Below are 21257 nucleotides of genomic sequence, written 5' to 3'. Positions count from 1 at the left end.
GTGCTTTCATGGAAGGGCAAAGGCAAAAGCTTTGCTAGTCACCCTTCAGATGCACCTCTTGCTTTCACTGCAGAGTTCCCACCAAGAGGAATTTGAGCCCCTGCTTGTGTCTGTTTCACGCTCCCTCTCCCTGTCTCTCTCTCTCTCCCTGCTTGTTCCCTCACTCGGATGAGGATTAAGGCAGATTGCCTACTTTAAAGGGCAGCGCGGGAGGCAGGGAGGAGGGAGCTCACAGCTGGTTAGGTCACTGACTGTGGAGAGCTGGGGACATCCCAGGCAGCTAGCCAGGCTAGGCCCAGTAAAGTGTAGTATCATCAATGCTGTGAGCAAAGTGGGGACAGACTCAACCTCATCTAAATGAGAGCGTTGCAAACAGTGTGAATAAACCCTTGTGAATGATCCATGACCAAGAAGCCACAGGCACCAAGTCTTAAAAACCAGGAGCTGCTTGCCCTCTTCCTCTAAGCAAGCTGGCTTGACACACGCATGCATGCACCACCTCCTGCTCAAGGACAAATTTGCATGCCATTCTGGGGTGTATGCTGGGATGGAATGTTGTAGTGATCACTCCCAAGGCAGACTCTTGCTTTTTCATTCCAGGACATACTGGGACAAACTGCTCCTGTTTTCTCACCCCAATGTACACTAGGGTTGCATGTGATCTGTGCCAGAAAGGAAGCAAATTGCCAGTCATAATTTGCAAATTGATAGCATTCTTAATATTTGCAACAAAGTGGGCTCATTAAACAAACAAACAAACAAACAAACAAACAAACAAACAAACAAACAAACAAACAAACAAACGAAGAAGTGCTTGGATAATCCTAGCCTGCTGTAAGATTATTACAACACAAGAATCATAACCTAGTCGACTCAAAAATATTGACAGACTTCCCATATATAAGCACTGCCTTCCCATCTCCTAGCACTAGACATTAAAATAGAACCAACCAACCAAACAGCCACAAGAAAACTATCAGGAAATACAGAGAACCCATCTGATGATTTGCAGTAGCTTAAGGTGGGCCAAACCAGTACAATTTTTTGGGTCCAATCCCACATTTGAGCGCTGATGCAGCCACAGTGCAGCCCTCAGATGAGGGAACAAATGTTCCCTTACCTTGAGGAGGCCTCTGCAGTGGCGTCACTAGGGTTCATGTCACCTGGTGCGGGATGCCAGCGCATCACCCCCCATGCAGTGGGCAGGGCAACACCCCTGGTGGTGGGTGTGGTGATGTACCATCACTCCGCCTCCACTGTTTTTTTGGCTGTACCTTTAGATAGAACAAAGATAGAACACATGCTGCATGAAATTACGCATTGATTGATATATAACAGGCATGTCCAACAGGTAGATTGCGATCTACCTGTAGGTCGTGGAGGGGTCAGAGGTAGATCGCCAGCCCCACTTGGCTCCATCTCTCCAGCAGCTCTCCCTGTCGCTAGGAGAGAACTCGTGCTGGCAGGTCATCTGCCGAGGGCTTGCTGCCGCTGCTGATCCTTTGCCTGTCTTTTTCCCCGCCTGTGGGAATCTTGCCTACGGGTGTATTGGGGGCACTTGCTTTCGTGCCAATAGTTTGTGGGTACCCCAGGGAGCCCCTGCCCACGCCCCGCGACGAGACGCCACAGGCCCGGCGTCATACCTGGTCTCCTGCCTCTCAGAATCACCTGTTCCTGCCCCAACACCCCTTAGAAGTGTGTTATATACCCGGCGATATCCATTCGCCCGGGCTTTAACTGAATACACTTACCGTATTAGTTGTGTCATGTGCTGGTCGTTGGTCGCTTTATAGTTCGCTTTCATTAAACGTTTTCAGGCAGACACAACAAAGTGTCAAGAATTTGGTGATTTTGGCGGGCTTTTCCAATTTTGTTCTAACTTGCCTATGCCTTGCCTTCGAATTGGTCCAAACCACTGTGGCTTTTGCTTGCCTCTGCAATTTTATTTTGCCTAGCCTTTGCGTTGATTCTACACTGCAATTTTATTTCGCCTTGCTTTTGCGTTGATTCTACACTGTGTGCAGAATTTATTAAATCGCGTGTGGTGGTATTTGAACTTGTTCGGCGGTATTTGATTTTATCTGGTTTGCTGGACAGGTGTTTGAGTTTTTTTTATGATTGTTTGGTAGAATTTGATTATTGGTGCCAGTATGATGAATTCTTATTTTTACTTTTAGAACTGCATGTGTGACTTTGGCATCTCCAATCCTTGTATTGCACACCATCCAGAGGTCTTCAGTTCCTGTTGATCTTTAATACTTTGGGACAGTGACATTTTTGGACCAGATTCAGCCAGTGTTTATAGTAACTTAACAGATTTGGCCTTCTTACAACCAGCCACCCCAGTATAATGAAGATGAGTGTTCCAAAGAAGAGCAAAACCTACCACTTTCATGATGAATGGGAAATGGACTACTTCTTCATCATGGTGAAAGACAAGTGTTGTTGTCTAATTATCCTTGCCGAAAAAGGGTAATCTGGAACGTCATTGTAAGGCTCTGCATAGCAATAAGTTTGATGCTGATTTTCCACCCAAAAGTGAAATTCATAAACTGAACCTCAAAGAACTTAAATCAAAATTGGCTACTCAACAACAGTTGGTGGCGAAGCCAAGGTCACATTAGGTCAATGCGACCATAGCATCCTTCAAGGTCAGCAACCTGATCGCAAAGAAATGCAAACCTTTCACTAAGGGAATTTGTGAAAGATTGTTTTCTTGAAGCAGCTGACAATCTTTTTGAAGGATTTAAAAATAATCCTAAAAAAAAAAAAGAGATCATAGTTGCTATTCAAGATGTACAATTGTCAAGAAACACCATCGTGCGGCAAATAGAAAAGATGTGCGGAGACACAACTGAACAATTGTTGGAGGATGTTTCAAATTGTGTTGCTTTCTCACTCCAACTGGATGAATAGCCCAGTTACTAGTCTTTATCCGGATGGTTTTTGAAGACTTCAGTGTTAAAGAAGAACTACTTGGAATGATTTCTTTAAAAGGGAGAACTACCGGTCAGGAAATATTCAGTTCTTTCCATTCTTTTGTGACAAAGTGTAATCTTCCATTGCATAGACTTGTTTCCAGCACTACTGATGGAGCAAGAGTAATGACAGGTGAGGTTAACGGTTTCATAGCCCTCTGTAGACAGTATGACGACTTCCCAGATTTCCTTTCTTACCACTGCATCATTCACCAGCAAGTTTTGGCAAGCAAGAGATTCAATACAAAGACTATCATTGGACATCACTTTCAAAATTGTAAATTAAGTTAGTGGAAGATCACTTCAAAGACAGCTTTTCCATCTCACTCTTGATGAAGGGGCAGCAGAAATCATTTTGCACGCAGATGTAAGGTGGCTAAGTAGGCACAAATTTCTGCAAAGATTTTGTGATTTGCTGAATGAAATAAGAAGATTTTTGAAGGAGAGGGGAGATGACCAAGCAGAGCTGGAAGATGAGGAGTGGTTATGTGATCCGGCATTTCTCACTGACTTTACAGGCGAACTAAGTGATATGAACCTTGAACTACAAGGTAAAAACAAATGCCAGATGAGTTGATGAGTACAGTTTCATCATACAAGAGCAAATTTGAGCTAATGATGACTGACCTTGCAAACAACACTTTTGATCATTTTCCTAATACGCAGGACCATCTGGGACAATATCAATTTTGTTTTTCAGAATGAGAAGTATGTGACAGAAATCTGTTCTGTTAACCAAGAATTCGAAAATAGATTCTGTGACTTCCAAAAATTGGAACAGTTGTGGAGTACTTGTCATACCCATTCAAAGTAGATGTGGACATTAAAGAAACTGCAGCTGCTATCACTAAAAATTACTCATTGAACAAGCCATCTCTTGAAAACAAAATATTAACCCTTAAAAATGACATTTTTCTCAAGATCCGTGCTGAGCAAGAATCATTTTGGAAGCTAGTGCCTAGAGACATATTTCCCAGCTTGAGAAGATGCAGTGAAGCTGTACACTCCTGTTTCGGTTCAACTTATTTGTGTGAATCTGTGTTTTCCCATCTGAAAATTACAAAGACTACACAACGTTCCAACATGACAGATGAACATCTCCAGGATTCCCTGAGACTGGCCCTCACACAATATTCACCCAACTTCAAAATGCTGGTGGATGAAATGCAGGCTCAGACATCTCACTAATGAGCAAGAGCGAAATATTAAAGATTGTGCAAGATCAGCCTGGATCAATACTCGACCTAAATTTAACACAAATTACTCAATAAAAGTTAAAGAAAGTTATTAAGAAAGTTATTACTATCTATTGTTAGACAGTTAGACAGAAAGTTATTACTCAATAAAACTTTAAGAAAAAATGTACTTTCCATTTCCCCTCACAGTTCTTACTGGATCTTCATCTCTCTGTTTTGTTTTTGGTTAATTTGCTTAACAGCTGATCACATCCAAGTAAATGACAGAAGGTCATTAAAAATGGGGGGGGGATCCTCCAACTTTATTGGGTTAAAATTTAATTTGAAACTAATTTGAAACTTAATTTTCATGGTGGTAGATCACTGGCACTTTTGGCCGGAAAAAAGTAGATTACGATCTGTTTGAAGTTGGACATGCCTGATATATAAAATGCTGGTATTATTCCTCCACACTGTGAATTTACTGATTTTGGTCACTAGTGGTGTCACACACACCCCCCAAGGGTGTCAACTTACTAACACCTTATTGCAGCAGTTCTCAAACTTTTAGCACTAGGACCCACTTTTTAGAATGACAATCTGTCCAAAACCCATCAGAAGTGATGTCTTGGTAGAAGTAACATCATCAGGCAAATTAAAATAAATAAGTATAAATAATTAAAGTAAAACAAATAATTAAATAAGCAGAAGCCAGCCCTGTTCCACCAAGTGAATTTCCTCTGTAGCCTGCCTGCAATAAGACCGTCCCCTCCAAAATCAGTAAAGTTTTCAGTTCCACCCAGTGCCCAGTTCAATTCAAGAACTTCTGTTTAAACCAGATCACTGTCAGGATCCACCTGGCTTTGCAAGTCTCAAAAGGTTCACCTTATCAGTTGAAGCCTCCTTCTGGAGCACTTGTTTAACTCCAGGTGCATAGGATCAGGACCATTCTGGTATCCTTGCACTTTCCTTCACTTGATCTTCCACATCAGCCAAGGCATGTTTGCTTACTCGCAAGTAAACACAACCGTGAGGCTTAGTTTCACTTTCCATAGGGTTCAATACATTCATCTGCTTGGAGGGAGGAACTTCCTTCTCAGATGTTTTTGGGGGCTGCATTCATTGGATCAGGACCATTCTGGTGTCGTTGGATTCCTCTCAGCCTGCCCTTTCTGATGCACTAAGGCAGGTTCGCCTACTCACGAGTAAACACGCGATAGGGCTCACTTTCACCTTCCTTAGGGATCCATGCATTTTTTGTTCTCAGTTTTTTGGCCATAACTTTTCATAGAAAGGAGATATTTCACTCTGGTTTTTTGCACTACATTCCACTCGAAATTCCACATCCAACGGTATATAGCATGATGGGGTTACTCCTAACCACTGCAATTTTAGCATGTCACCTCCCCAGGGCACATCATCCCCCCTGTGCGTGTCACCCGGTGCAGCTCGCACCCCCTAGCGACGCCACTGGTCCTCTGTGACTGCCCCACCACCACTGCAGGATGCAGCACACCCCATTGGCATGGCTGCATCAGCGATTAAATGTTGGATAGGATTGGTCCCTTTGGTTAGAGTTCAGTCAAGAAGACTGTATCAAGGGGAGATTTTGGAAGGAGCACTTGTCTTTCATGGATGAGAACATCAGGCCAAAGGCTCATCTAGTTCAGCTTCCTGTATCTCACAGTGGCCCACCAGATCCCTCAGGGAGCACACAAGACAACAAGAAGCCTGCATCCTGTTGCCGCTCACTTGCACCTGGCATTCTGAGGTAGCCTACTTCTAAAACCACATATCCCACACCTGTTGTGATGAAACAGTTATGTTTGCTGTGAAGGATTTTCCCTCCAATGTCTGAGAGACTTCAGACTCGAGCCAGGCAGGCCAGCCAATCTCCAGGCCTGAGAGAGACGGTCTCTCTCTCTCCTGCTGCATGCTTGAGATGGGCAGGGCAGGGAGAGCCTCTCTGGTAAGCAGATTGAAGGCTGCTGGGGAGAGTCCCAGGGAAGCACAAAAGGGACCCAAAAGAAGCCGGGTGCATTTTGTCTGATGTTTCTTTGTCCTTCCTGTCCACAGGTTGGGAGCTCTTAGTTGCCTCGGCACATGCTGGGCCAAGTTGGGACCAGGCTCTCGGCCTGCAAGTGGAGGCTTCCCTGCAGGGCCAGCCCCATTCAGGGGATGTTTATTGGTAAGAACTGAGCCTGTTTAAATCATGTTTTTCCCCACCTGTAAATAAAACCTTTTTGCTGAAAAACTCAGCCTGTTCTGAGCCCAGTGGATTTGTCAGCCTCCCCACTCTGCAGGTATTACTGGCAGAGTGGGAGCATTTTAAGGACCCTGAATAGCATTCTTGGGGAGGGGTTTTGCCCAAGGAACCCCTCTGGGAACCGGATCTCTTGGACTGATGGCAGCAGACTGGATCTACCAGGTCTGGTCCCACCAAGCTGCACGTTAAACCGATTGGAAGAGTAGGGAAGGGTAGGGAAGGGAGTGAGTGCTTGGCACTAGGCATCACTGCCCTGGATTAGCAGGTGGTCGCTGGAAGTCCCCCTCCTCTTTCATGACACCTGTGATGGGCAGACTTTTCTTCTAGAAATCTGTCCAAGAAAAGCTGAAGAAAAGTCAGATTTGTTGAAAATTCCCTTTTTCTACATAACAATTAAGGCACAGTAACTCCATCCTCCACTGCAAGGACCCACCCTTGCCAAATCACTTACAGTGATACCATCTGGATTATAAATGTGGAGCATAGGTTGCCAACTGACACCAACTAAACTATGAGGTAGCTGGCCTAGGGAGCTGATTTTTGGTGCCACTTGATGTGGTGTAATCTACTGGGATCTTCTCCTGTGTGAGCCCAATTCAATTTAACAAAAGGTGTGCAGCTTAGCTGTATTCATTTCAAAGAGGTTTCTGCAGGAAACACTCTTGGGGGATTATGCAGGACTGGCTGAGTGGACTGGGAGAGTGATTAAAGCATATGTCAGGGAGGGCAGAACTCTATCCCACCTTAAAGTGACAGTTGTCCACTCTCTCCTGAAAAACCCTCCCTTGTCCCCATTGTTTTGGATAATTACTGATCAACCTCTAGTCTCCTAGAGCAAAGTACTGGAGCAGGTACTGGTTACCCAACTCCAGTAATTCCTGGGTGGGACTGATTATTCTGACCCATTTCAGTTTGGCTTTCAGTCTATATGGGGCTGCTGCTACACATATACTGACCAGTACAAGGTGTGGTGAGCAAATCATGGCTCTGCTCCTTTAACCTTGTTGGTTGCCAGTCTGTTTAAGAGTGCAATTCAAGGGGCTGGTTTTGAAGTCTTGCATAATTTGGGTCCAGAGTACCTAAAAGACCACCTCCCTCAGCATGAAAAAGCCCACCCTCTGAGATCAACTGAGAGTGCATTCTTGTGTGCCCCACCATAGGCTATACCACTTGAGAGGGTCTTTGCCATGCTAGCCACCAGTGTCTGGCAGAGGCTCAGCCAATGCTGGTAAGTTGATGGTGGGTGTGTCATGGATAGGGAGGGAGAAGGCAACAGCCATTTCACGTGGAGAGGAGAGGATCCTGGCAGCACCAGCACATGCCAGGATTCTAGGCCCATCTTTTTGAACCCACTCACCCATTTTCTCTTTTCAGACATACCAGCTATAGGTCCAAAGAGACCCACAGGCAGCCTACCCAGAAGTACCATAGATACTCACCTACAGGGCAAGAAATTTTTGCCAATAAACCAAGCTTGGATAATCACCTTGCCTTATCTCCGAGGTTGCTCAGGGGGCACAGCTTTAGAAGCAACTTCAGAGAAGTTGCTTTTCATGCAGCACCCACCAGAGAAGCAATGCAGAGATAATTAGAGGCCATTAATCTCCATGGCAACCCCTGGAAAGCTGCAGTCAAAGTTAACCTTTTCGATGCTCCTGAGACTTCCACTGAATTCCATTGAATTGAAGCCAGCCTCCTTCTAAGTTTAGCAGAGCCTGCTACAGCATCCTTCAGTCTTGCAAATGCTTGCATTTTGCAGAGGTCTGTTTTTTTTAAACACCAGGATGTCATCCTTCTTTCCATTTGAAACAAAGTCCCTGGATACAATTCAGTGCACCATTACTTAAGAATAACACCCATGGAAAGCAATGGGTCTACTTATGAGTAAATAAGGTTGCAACTATATGCAGCTGCACTTAGTGTAATTCCTTGTTGCTTGTCTCTCCACTGTGAATTGAATTGCACACTCCAGGTTATGTGTTATAAATTGTGTTATATGTAGAGCCTCTAGCTTAACACACCAGGCACCTTAAAGAAGGATTTGATTAATGGTTCTCCTGCAGTGGTTCCCAACCTTTTTTCACTTTCATACTCCTTGACAGCCCATTTCCATAAATTGTACCCCTCAGATTAGCTAAATGATTTAATTAATATAAATATAAACCCTCATCTCCTCCATATAAAAGCCCATACTTCATGTATTCATCACAGTATTTTCTTTTTTTGTCTGTTTGAAGAACAGAAGACTATGCCTTTGCACTGTTTTGCCCCAGAAGTGTCCAGAGAGATTCATTGGTGATTGATCACTTTCCATATTATGTTTCAGGTTTTTTAGTGTGCTAGTTTTCAATCACTGGTTCATACATGAATTGAACACCAAAAATTATCTATTGGTGGGGCTTTCACAGCCAGCTAGCTACCTCCCTTCCTGGCCCTGCAAGGCATTCTGGAGCATGCCCTGCCTTTTTCTGACATTATTCAATTCTTTTTCAAGTACCCCTAAAGTGCCCCTCAGGGGTACCTGTTGGGTTGGGAGGTTGGGAACCACTTTTCTGCTGGCATGTTGTTAATGGTGCACTAACTCTGATAGTGTTTACAAAAAGGTTGTGCAGACCAGAATTTAAAAAGTTAAAGAATAAAAATGTATCGTATGATCTTTTACTATATTTTTAATAAATTAGAGACTACAGTTCTTAAGTAACAATTACTGGTAGGTTATTTTTCAGGATCTGACCTTAGGTAAAATCAGACAAAACTAGTCAAGACACCACCCTAACCCCTGACTTATCTGAGGGTCATAGAAAATTCCATGATTGGGGGGACACCTGCCCTCGTCTTATCTTTGAGATTGACTTATAGGCGAGGGTCTGCAGTGAATAAAATTATTTTTCCTTACCTCTGGCCAGCGCCCTGATTGTCCCCCCACCCACCAGTAGATGCAGCATGCACTCTAGTTGGTTATTTTAAATAGTTTAATGATTGTACACTGCTTCAAGCCACAGTAAAGCTGCATAAAAATATTCTAAATGTATTTCTTTAAAGTAGTTTTGTGCAGCTTTACCATTGCTTGAACAATAAAATGCAATTAAAATGACCAACTGCCCAATCCAATCCCCCACCTTTGGTGCAGGTAGAGTGCATGCTGCATCCAGTGGAGCATGGGGGCAATGTATGTATTTCATTGTATTGTTTTTAGTATGCTGTCAGCTGCCTTGAGAGCCTCGCTATCAGGAGGGCAAAGACAAAAATAGAAATATTTGGAATAAAGGAGGCGGTGTGGTGTGTGCCATCTGGAGTTTTTGCTTCAAGTAGTACCAAAATGTCTTGGCAGCAGACCTGCCGTTTTGAACCCAGCCTAAGCTGCTTTCCCCAGGTCTCAGATCATTGTCTGTGCTTGTGAATTTTCCCTGGGCTGAAATGTCAGGCACAATTAGCCGTTCTAATTGAATCTGCATTCACAATTGAGAGCCCAATCCTATGCATGGCTACTCAGAAGTCAGTCTCATAACAGTCAATGGTGCTTACTCCCAGGTAAACATGCATAGGATTGCAGCCTCAGTTTTTCAGTAGAATTGTTGAATGTATGAAGCCCAACCCTATGCATGTCTACTCAGAAGTAAGTCCTATTAGAGTCAATGGGGCTTACTCCCAGGAAAGTGTGGATAGGATTGGGCTGTCAAGCAATTATTTAATTCATGCAAATAATATACAGTGCAAGGTGTTAACATTAAAAAATAATGAGTCACTCGAAAATGGTGCGAAATCGCAACGTGAAAGAAACAGCGGTGCATATTTCAGCCTCACGGTGAAGAGGACGGCTCATGATTCTTGCGTTCAAGTCCTTCCTCCCCACGCCCAGCAGCAGTGGGCTTTCTAAGACCACAACTCCCAGCATGCTTTGTGCTCAGGCAGGTATGACATGTTTGACGTGACACGGCGTGGTGGGAGGGTGAGAGGACGTGGTGGCCTTGTGGGAGCTTATTTGCACTACGTTTCCCATAGTGCTCTGCGGTTGATCTTGTGACTTGAGTGTCTGGCCCAGTTCAGAGAGGGAGAGGTGAGTGCAGTGCTGCTGTGTCCCTTGCCGCCCCCCGCGCGTGCATTGCCTGTCTTTGTCCTGTAGTAACATTCCAAAGTGAGGTATCTCTTGTTATGCATCTGCCGCCTCCTCCTAGTCTGCACAGGGTCTCCTGGTCTCTCCGTTAATCAGCTGGGTGCCTCCTCATTCCTCTTCTGCTAGAGCTTGTTGGTACCTTCGGGTTGGGCTTGATGTATGTAGGCACAGAAACAGGGATTGCATTTGCAAGCCTTCAGCGTTTTGGCTGGGGGGCTTGGTGTTTCCTCGCTCTTTGCATAGAGCAAAGGGTGAGAAAAGCTGCAGCAGGCAAAGATTTGCCTGTTCTTGGTGTCTTTGTTATGGGATCTCGCTGAATTACAAAGCATGGTATTGCATATATCTCTGGGGTTGTGAAATTGCAACTCGGATCTGTCTTTCCCAGTAACCACTGGGATGGAAGAGAGTGGCAGGGGCTATTAACCTGCGTTGTTCCTTTGAGCCTGCCTGCTCATGTTTCTTCCCTGTCTGCTGAAGCAACAGGGGTCTTAGTAACAGTGCTGCCCCACACTTGAAAGGAGGTGTTGGAGCAGCACAAACAAACAGTGCTGTGCTGACAGTGTGCTGGCAGTGTTGACAGACTCTCCTGTAGGGCTGGTACTGAGAAGTTTGTAAGTCTACAGACTAGCAAACTGTGTGCATCTTCTGTGAGTCTTGTAGTCAAATTAAGAGTTGCACTTTAAAAATGCTCGAAGATACTGTTTTTACTCCATGTGTTTTTGAGCCTAAATTTAGCACTGAAAATGGACAATCACTAGAGAAGCCAAGCGCATGCTCCTCCCTGAGTGTTGCCGAAGGAAAAAGAGGAGTGAACACAGCAGCTGGGCAATTTGATAGTACTGTGCCAATTTTCTTCAAACTCTGCCAATTCTGGCCTGCGCATTGTTCCAAAATTTTAGGGAATTGACCTCCTTAATATGGGGGAAACTCTTAACACAGAGTAAGCAATGCAGTTCTTGCTCTGGGTGTCTTGACTTAGCACACCTCATGCAGCTGTTCTTCACAGATCCTAAAAACAGGTAATCTCCATCCATTCCACACTTGGCTGACCCCGTGTGCCTCTGCAATTCTTTTTCATTTTCTTCTTTCTGGCACCTTTCACTGAACCAGGTAATGTCCCAACCCTCACAGTTTGCACTTATTATTTTATTTATTTACAACATTTATACCTCACCTTTCTCCCCAAGGGGACTCAAGGTGTCTTACAAAAGGGCAGGTACAAAAAAGTAAAACACAGTTAAAACAATCATACACTGCCTTAAAAATCCATAACTTATGCATAAAGCATAACTTATTGGATAAAAATCCCCCCCAAACTTAAACACATTGGCCTAATCTGAGTAAAGAGACTGAAGTCTATATTAGTTTAGGGAAATTCAGTTAAGATGGGACATGATTGTAGTTTGTATAATCATGAATGGTGTGGAAAATACTTTGCATATAGTGTGTATGTGCATGCATGCGTTTTGGATGAATTGTTTTGATTTTATTTGGAGCAAAAATTAAGATGTAAATTTTAAAAAGCAGATGCACAAGTGGTGTGGAGAGAGATTCCTTCACCTGCCCCCCATAGCATTAGAACACAGGGCAGTAAATTGATGCACAGTAGATTCAGTGCACCCACAATAAAGTACTACTTCAAACAACCCAAAATGAACTTATGGAATTCTTTGCCACAGGGTGAGGTGAACACCACTAGGTTAGTTGACTTTAAAAAAAAAAGATTACACCAATCCTAGTCTGTCAGGCTATCAACTGCTATAGGTCATGATAGCTGAGTGGAAGTTCCAGGTTCGATGATGATGTACCTCAGCTCCTGAGAAACAAAATGGGGAAGGGCTGTTCTCTGTTTATGAGTTTTCCAGAAGTATTGGTCGGCCATTGTGGAAAACAGCATGCTGAACTAGACAGATGTTTTGGTCACATCCAACAGGAGCTACTGTTAGGAATGCTTTGTATCCTTCTTGGAAATCCAAGCTGCTATGATCTTTGATTGTAATCCTGACTTGTAAATAGCAACTTGCCTGTGGTAAGACTTCCAGCCAAGTAGTAAAGGCTTTTACATTGGAAACAAGTTTTGTTGTTTTTCCAACCATGATGTACCTACCAGAAATGAGAAAAAGTACAAATATTTGGTGGTATTCACTTTTTGAGACTTATTCACAAGGCTGCATGAAGTTGTAAACAGGAGTGCTATTGGGGAAAATGAAGCTTAATGCTGCTTCCGCCCCTGTTGTGGGTGTGGGAGAAAAGGGGACTTATCACAGTAACTTCACAGAAGTTTCTGCTTGTAAATGCCAAATACCTTTCCTTAGTGTTTGGTGCTTTAACCATCTGCATTACTGACTCTCTCTTATAATGTTACTGCTTTTTTTATAGTGGTTCCCATCTCCCTAGATGTCCTGGCATCATGGAGGAGGTGGACAAGATCCTCATACGTTACCTCCGTCTCTCTGGGACGTAAGGCTATTTTTGTCCTGTGCATTTTATGTTTGTTCATGCTTAGTAAGTGGGAGGTGAGCACTGAGATACTGGGTGCTCCAGATAGGAGGTGAGCTGGACAACAGGTAGGAAGAGTTCTGAGGCCTTGCTGTGGTGCAGGCATTGACACAGGGGACAGGGGTGGGGTGTGGCTTGATTGTTACAATGTTCAGAAATGTAAAAATCTGGTACATTTCTAAATACTCCCCTATCATAAGCGCCAACCAAGCGGATGTCATAATTGTGCACGGAGTGTGTTGAATTTCTGAATGAGAACTAATTTATCCACAGCCTTTTGTCAGTGGGGTTTTTTAAAGACCTTAACTGGGGTTGCACAGCTCTAGCATGACACAGCAAAAGTCAAATCTTAGCTTTTGCTTGGGAAATTGTTCTCTCTTGCTGAAGACTGGCCTGAGCCAAAGCAGGTTCTGCTTTCACTGTTTCCAGGGTTGTGTGGGAGGAAGTAACTGGCAGTTGCTTAGTGACAAGGGCTGGAATAATCATTAGGCTGCATATGCTGGGTTGGGGGGGGGGGGCTTTACAGTAGTGTGCTTATCTGAGTGTCTTTGTTATTAATAGGGTCATCTTGCTCCATGCCCTGACCTCAATTAAAATTCAAGATGTGGTTATTCTCTTAATACAGAACATTAGATTAGTGTCTCTTAATTTCCCTCACAGCTGCAAACATAGTGACCAGATTATCCTATGAAGCAGAATGTCCATGCTGTATAAGGAAAAGGAAGGGTACTTGCAATGTGTCTTGTTGGCCTAGTTCTCACTGAGATTCTAAACCTGTGCCTTGGCTGTGCCACTCAGATGGCAGGTGCAGATTCACATGACTGAATATATTATAAGAACCTTAGAGCTACAAAAGTAGCATGTCAGGGAGAAGCCACAGCTTGAAACTCATTACCTGCCATGCTGTTTTTGAAGGTGTTTATTTTTGTATGGAGGAGCATTCCATCACATGAGTCCCCAGCTTCCATCTGAAGTGGTACAGCCCCCTCAGTGATAATTAGGCCATCAACTGACTTATAAAATTAGATCCCAAAAGACTATGGGGCATGAATTGGAGCAGGTCCTTTAATCCAGTTTTGGTAACAACCATCCAGTGGTTGCTCTGGAGGTAGTTGGAGAACCCTGCAGGTGCTTGATGACCCTCTGCTTTTGCAGTCCTGGGCAGGCAGCAAAATCAAGGCTTATTAAGCATCTGGAAGGCTGCATCTGGCTCAGTAAGCCACAGGTTGTGCAGGTCTTTATTCAATTTATATCCTACAGGATTCCCAAAGCGAAGAACATAATAAAATTACCATAAAATGCAAAAACAGATACCTAGAACATTTCAAAATATATAAAACCAAAGTTGCACTAAAAAATACCACCAGCCATCACAGCATCCCTTGGTTCTCTCCGCACTGTATGTTACATTAAATGCATAGTTTAGCTCTATATATTTATTTAGTTGTAAGTGTGTGTGTGTGTGTGTGTGTGTGTGTGTGTGGTTGGGGTAAATGAGACTGTGGCATCTAGGGAAGCGAGGGTAACCTTTGTCTTCATGGCACTATCCAGTGAAAATCATCCCACTGAAGTGGCTCTTTACTCCAGAGAAGAGCTGCTATTTGTGGCAAAGCCCACTTCCCTTGCTAGACGAACTCAGGCAAATTTGGTGGTTGTAGTTATGGGGGCAAAGGGTTGTGGCACAAACTTGGTTCTGATCAGTATCTCCCTCCCTGCCCACCCCCACTGCAGTTTGCAATTTAAAAATTAAATATGCAGGTGCTAACAACACTTTTAATATAATATGTGGTTTGGCCCTAAATTGCATCTATCCGGTCTGCAATCTTTGCAACCATCATTTAAGGTAGGTTAGTATTGTTCCTATACTGAATAGAATAGAATAGAATAGAATAGAATAGAATAGCAGCTGCCCTCCTAGGACCTTCTTGGTGGTGACTCCTTGTCTATGGAATTCCCTCGCCGGGAATTAAGAATGGTTCCCTCTCTGCAGACTTCTCAGCAGAGCCTTAAGACCTTTTTTTTCAAAAAGGCTTTTGACTGCTGACAAAAGACTGACACTCCTACTGAATGCAATTTAAATGGTTATGTGTGATCCATTGGGGTCTGATCCGCTTTATTTTAATTGTTTTGTGTTTTACTGTTTTAGTATTGTGTTAATCTTTCACTTTGTACTGTATTTTTTAGGTTGTAAGCTGCCTTAGGTGCCCCCAATGTGTGGTAGAAAGGAACCATAGAAATTCTTTAAATAAATAAATAGCTGAGGTGTGATTTGAACTGCCACCCAATGCTTTGCATGTTTACTTGGAAGCAAGCCTTGCTGGGTTTAGTGGGGTTTACCCCCATGTAAGTGTGCATAGGGTTGCAAATCTTGGCCACTACAGTACACCAGCTGTCTTTGAGGAGGCTGTTGACAATACAGGTGAAGCCAGAGAAAGGAATAAATTTGGCTTGGTGGAATGAAATGCAAATAAGAACAAGAATATGAGAAGACCAAAAAATAGCTTTTTATGAAGGAGATAAGTTTCGATAAAATATTTTTGATTGGTGAAGGAAACTATCTTTTAAAAGTACATCTTTCTCCTTGAGATAAGAATGGAGGATGTGACAGTTAAAGACGCAAATTTTTTTGGATATAATATACTGTTTGACAACTGGAAACAAATTTGAAATATAAATATTAAGATAACTAAAGTGTTGTCTTTTAAAGAGAATTTATATAAAATGTTTTATAGATGGTATTTAACCCCAGAGGAAATAGCAAAAATGTACTGTGGGCCATCAAACAAGTGTTGGAAATGTAAAGAGATTGAGGGAACTTTTTATCCTATGTGGTGGACATGCAAAGAAGCAAAGAAATATTGGGAAATGATACATAAATTGTTACAAGAGATATTGAATTGTGTATTATCATTCAAACTGGAAAGATTCCTCCTAAAAGTGACATCAGACATTAAAGACCAATATAAGAAACACCTTATTGTACATATCAGTACAGCGGCAAGAATATTATATGCGCAAAAGTGGAAATATACAGATGTTCCAACTAGAGAAAATTTAATAGATAAAATTTATGAAATAGCAGAAATGGAGATTTTAACAGAAAGAATGAAAGAGAGATTTAGGTAGAGTAAGAAGATATTGGAAGCCTTTTAATGACTGGATAGATAACTTTAGTTAAACAATATTGACTGTTTAGATAAATCATTAATTATTATGACAATGATATGATAACCTTTGTATTGATGAGTATTTTTCTTTTCAGTCATTGATTTCTTTTTTTGGAACAATGCATGTTGTAGTCTATGGCAAATACCCCCATGTGTAACCTGTGCAGTCCCAGACCTAAGTCTAACCCATTTTCCTCACCTGTAATAAATAAACTTTACACAAAAAAGGCAATACAGGTAGAGCCTCAGTATCTGCGAGGGATCCGTTCTTGAACCCCTTGCTGAGTCTGAAAATTGTGAATAATCAGTCCATGATTTTCTGCCCCTTTCTCCCTCTGAAGGGGACTGGAATTGCACTCTGATCCCCACTGGAGGGCTTTCTGAAGCCTACAGAAGCAGCACACATCCGCCCGCTGCCTCTGCGGGTTCCAGAATGACCCGGAGAGGTGAAAAATGCCATTTCTGGTTTCCCTTGGGAAACCAGAATTGACATTTTTCACCATATAAGGCATTCTGAGGCCCAGGGAAGCCGAGGCAGCCCCAGCTTCCCTGGGCCTCAGAATGTCTTATATGGTGAAAAACGTCACTTCTGGTTTTTCGCCTCTCCAGGCCATTCTGGGCGGATATGCGCTGCCCTGCAGGCTTCAGAAAGCCCTCCAGAGTGGATAGGAGTGCAGCTTCAGTCCCCTTCAGAGGGCTCAGGTGGAGCCCAGTCTGGCTCAATGTGGGTCCAGGGGACGCACGTTGAGCCAGATCCATGGATGAAAAATCCGCAGACAAACAGGTTCCACCTGTAGAGGCTTGCAGTTGCCTTGTTTCAGTGCCAATTCGTGAGAAGGAGAGAGGTGTGCATCATGTTCCCTGAAAGCTGTCAGCTTGGACGTACAATGCAATGACAGAGAAGCATCTGTGAAGGCCAGATTGTGCAGAAAGTGATGACAGTTGTCAATCCATACTCTTATTTCAGTTCTTTTCTTCCAGGTTATTGACTTGAACTCGGGGCTTGTTGTTCTCTGTCATTTTGACAGACACTCTGTGTCGTGTGCTTTGCCCAGTTGCCGTTTAATGACACTGTGTAATGAAAAGAGTAGGCTCCCTCATTGCAGCAATGAGAAACAATACTAGTGAGTAAGCAGCATTAACACGTAGTAATGCCTGTGCTCATTTTTTGTTCGGTTGTTCCTTCCAGGGATATCCCAGATGAAGTACAGAGCGTCCATGAGTTCACTACTGAGCTGATAGTTGAATCTGTTGTGCGATGCCTCCATGTCATCAACCCTTCTGTGGGTGCAGGCCTCAGCCACATCCTTCCTCCTGGCATGTCTGCTCGCTTTCGGATTGGCATGAGCCTGGCACAAGCCTGCCAGGTGAGTGTAACTAAACTCAGGTGGTAGTTAATACATTTGATGGAGGAGACGCTTGCTTCTGCAAGATCATGCTGCCCTAGGCTAGTTAGTCTCCTAGATACTCATTGTCTTTAATTTCAAGATTGTGAGAAATTAGGTATGTACTGCAGAACTTGTTTTCCGGGAGACTCTCAGCTTGGTTTTTGACCTGATGATTGAAGGTGCACAAGCAGTGTCTGTTCAAGGTTCTAGTGTTCAGAGAGTGGTAAGATGGTATTCTGGTGTTCTCTGTATCTTCTTCAATGACCTCCAGTTACGTTCTCATGCCAGACACTTGTCTTTTTCTGACGTTCAGATAGGGAAGCCCAGTTTATGATCACGCAGACAGGTGTACACTTGGGAAAAGCATTTGTGCATTCTTGTTTTCTTAGGTAAATACAACCAGAGATTATGGTATTCTCTATCCCTTCCGGTAGTACTTCTGTCTTACCAGAGAGAGACTTGTTAGCGAGACTATGTACACTTTAAAATGTCAGAATTCTGAACTGGTAACCCAAATTCTGCAACAAAAGAAGTGGAATTCTGTGACCTGTGTTTTGCATATTTATTTTATCCCATCTCAAAGCAACATACAAAGTACCGTAAAAACATAATTTAAAATAACTAAAAAAGAATAATACACAGGTAATAAGCAGATGATATAAAACCAACTAGTACCCATATCATACTAGTGGATTAAAACACCTAATAACAAGATAGTACAAAATCTATATACAGTGGCTGAAAAAGGGTAACCAGGGGATCATCCCCCTTCAAAGGCTAAGTGAAATAGATGTGTTTTTAACCCCCATTGGAAACCATATAAATTCTTATATCGTATTAAAAATCAATTACTTTTTCTAATGTTGCTTTTTTATTACTGTTTTTATGTCATCTATTTTGCCTTTGCTAATCTTGGAGAGGTCAGGTGACTGTGCAGGGCGCAGAAGCTCCACCCTCTCTCACTTTTAAGATTTCAGACAATGTTGTTCAGTTGCTTACAAGCATGTTTTTATGGCTGTAAGGGTCTGAGAACCCAGAGAGTTTGAGAACCCTGATAAGTCTTGTGGGGGCAGGGGAGGGGAGGCAGCAATGTGATCCCCAGGATTGTGAGACTGCCAAGGCTGGATGGGGGGGTGTTTACTTACCTCCTGTAGGTAAGTAGGCTTCTGGCCTTCTGCAGGGCTCCTCAAGCCTTGGTAAGTGAGAAAAAACGTGATCAGAAACCACTTCTGGTTTTATGATTGAAAATCAGAAGTGGCTTCTGGTTGCTTTATTTTCCTTAATCATGGGCATGATGCATGCAAATAATTCCCTCCAAATAACCCATACAATATTGTGTCATTTTGTTGTGTTGATGCAGCCTAACTGTTCAATCCTATCCATGTCTACTCAAAAGTAAGCCCCATGGATTTCAGTGGGACTTACTCCAAGGTAAGTCTGGCATGGGATTGCAACCTAAGTGTCTTTGGGAGCTGCCCTCTGGCCACAATCTCACAACTGGGAGTGCACAGTCCCCTAAGATTTGGGCCAGCTGCAAATGCCTGTATTTTAGGTGTGTTCTCTCTTACGGCTATGAAGCAAAGAGTTCTGTTGGTGTTCCTTCTCCTAACGATCCCCTCCCACTTTCTGGTTCTCATTCTTTTTTCCATCCTACAGGACTTGGGATACCAGGGAGAAGTTGGCTACCAGACATTCTTGTATAGCAGTGAGCCTGAAATCCGACGACTCCTTCTATTCCTGGTAGAAAAGTTACCACGAGATGCCTCAGAGGATGCTGCCCAGCCTGTGGGTATGGAGGAAGCTGGGCGAAAGCAGATTTGGGGCTTGGGGAGACGAGTTCTAAGGTGCGGTTTCTTTAAATTACTGTGCCCTTGCAGGCAAATCAACAGCACTTCATAGGGCCATTGCCACTGCCGTCAAGGAGCAACTGGCTATCCCCTGGGTTCCTCCTGTTTGCCGAACCCCCCGCCTGCAGCTACTACAGGTGCAGTTCTTCCTTTGATCATATTCTTGGCTTTGTAAGCAGAATCTGTTGCTGAATTTTTATTTCTGAGAATCAACTTCCATTTTTGATGTGGGGGGTGCGGAAGTTTCTCGCCCTCATAATTGTGGCAGTACTTGAAGGTTCTGGTGGATCTGAAGTCTATATGGTTATGTGGCCCTTCTTGTTTGCCTGGATTCTCAGTGTTTTCCAGTTACTGGTCCATCCTTGACTTTCTTCTCCTTGCGTAACACTGTATCCAAATACTTCAGATCTGCAGAACCCCAAGTGCTCATTTCGGAAAAAAGCATGCATGTTTATGCACATCACTAACATTAATGTGTCTGTTTTAAGCAAAGGGCTTGGGTTATTTTTCTTGCAGAGTATGTAAACCCCTCTACTGAGTAATTTCTTCCTGCCCCTTCTCCACACTGTGCTGATTGTTTGGTGTTTTCCATCTTTGATACTTGGAAGTCTTTAGTTAATAATCTGACCTTCCAAGAACCCATTTGCCTTTATTTTAATGGGGTGAACACTTTCTCAGATGCTTTCCCTCTTCCACCTTGTTAGGGTTCATGCCTGCTGAAGCGATTCCAGGCTCAACCCTTGGTTGTACCTCGGGAATTGGACCCATTCACTGGGAAGGTTCCTCAAGGTGAGTTCTGCTTGGTTGAATCCTAGGATAGGAGATACTGGGAACCAGCCAACTTGCTTTTGGAAAGGACTGTAACCACTAGACAGCAGCTGTGATTGTGGCATGGTGTATCTAGTAAATTCTTTTAAAACAGGTTTTTAGAATTCTAGAATTCTTTTTAAGCAACTTTGATTCATGTGTCGGTGGGAGATTAAGCTGACCATTTGTGGGGGGGGGGAGTAGCTTTTGCTCAGAGACCTTGCAGGTGTAGCTCAGCTTCTCAATACTCTGGAGGTAGGATTCTTTGCAAAACCTTCATCATTGCCAATAACCCCCTGTCCCTGTGGCCCTTGCATATTCCTTCTCCCATACCTACCATGATTCTTTTTTGTCTAAGTCCCAGCCCTTCTTCCCCATGCCTCTCCAATCTGTGATTTAAAAATATTTATTTATTCCAGTCTTGCAGAAAATAAATCCTAGAAAGTTAAAAAGCAACTGGACCCTGACTTCCAGATGTCTACCTTAATAGAAAGGATTTGATTACTGAGTCTCCTGGCAAGGGTTGGATTGAGGTTGTAGATGTAGAGCAGCTAGCTTCTGTTGTGTGCTTTTTGTGGTTGCATTGGGGCACAGGTAATTCTGCTAACAGAGCATTCTTGGAGAACCACAATCTTGGGTCCCTGAGTGTGTGAACATTTGAAAGATGCTTTCCCATTTGCAGCTGGGTTTCTTTTTTGGAAAACTGGACCAAAAATGTGTGTTTTACTTCTGGAAGAAAGTACATGTTTAACAACACGGATTCGTTCTCCAAACCCCATGCTAAGCAAAGTAGTTGTTAAACGAATCCTTTGTTGGAGAAGCCCCAGAGGCCTCTTCCAGGGCGCACTGGGCAAGCTACCCACTCTACAGGTCTCTGCAGGCCTCAGAATGACCCACAGAAACCTTTAAAAGCTACTTCCAGTTTTCAGAAACAAACCAGAAATGACTTTCTGAAAACCCAAAATAGCTTTCAGAGGCTTCTGCAGGCCATTCTGCAGTGTACAGAGACCATTAAA

At 43.3% G+C, this 21257-nt stretch overlaps 2 protein-coding genes across 2 annotated transcripts in view; one reads left to right on the top strand and one right to left on the bottom strand.

Annotated features, from left to right (window-relative positions):
- The window catches only part of CACNA1F (calcium voltage-gated channel subunit alpha1 F), an 85298-nt gene extending 75041 nt beyond the window's left edge, over positions 1 to 10257 (bottom strand). The window contains exon 1 of the mRNA XM_066616263.1: positions 10224 to 10257. Coding sequence (XP_066472360.1) covers positions 10224 to 10242 — 19 coding nt within the window. The 5' untranslated portion in view covers positions 10243 to 10257. The remainder of the gene's footprint in view (positions 1 to 10223) is intronic.
- Positions 10258 to 10395: 138 nt separating this feature from the next.
- The window catches only part of CCDC22 (coiled-coil domain containing 22), a 25304-nt gene continuing 14442 nt past the window's right edge, over positions 10396 to 21257 (top strand). The window contains exons 1-6 of the mRNA XM_066617114.1: positions 10396 to 10476; positions 12913 to 12993; positions 17389 to 17566; positions 19244 to 19376; positions 19465 to 19571; positions 20139 to 20223. Of these exons, the coding sequence (XP_066473211.1) occupies positions 12944 to 12993; positions 17389 to 17566; positions 19244 to 19376; positions 19465 to 19571; positions 20139 to 20223 (553 nt within the window). The 5' untranslated portion in view covers positions 10396 to 10476; positions 12913 to 12943. The remainder of the gene's footprint in view (positions 10477 to 12912; positions 12994 to 17388; positions 17567 to 19243; positions 19377 to 19464; positions 19572 to 20138; positions 20224 to 21257) is intronic.

The sequence above is a fragment of the Tiliqua scincoides genome, chromosome 2 (genome assembly GCF_035046505.1).
Source record: "Tiliqua scincoides isolate rTilSci1 chromosome 2, rTilSci1.hap2, whole genome shotgun sequence".
Classification (NCBI taxonomy): domain Eukaryota; kingdom Metazoa; phylum Chordata; class Lepidosauria; order Squamata; family Scincidae; genus Tiliqua; species Tiliqua scincoides.
This window is presented reverse-complemented; position numbering and strand designations above follow the sequence as displayed.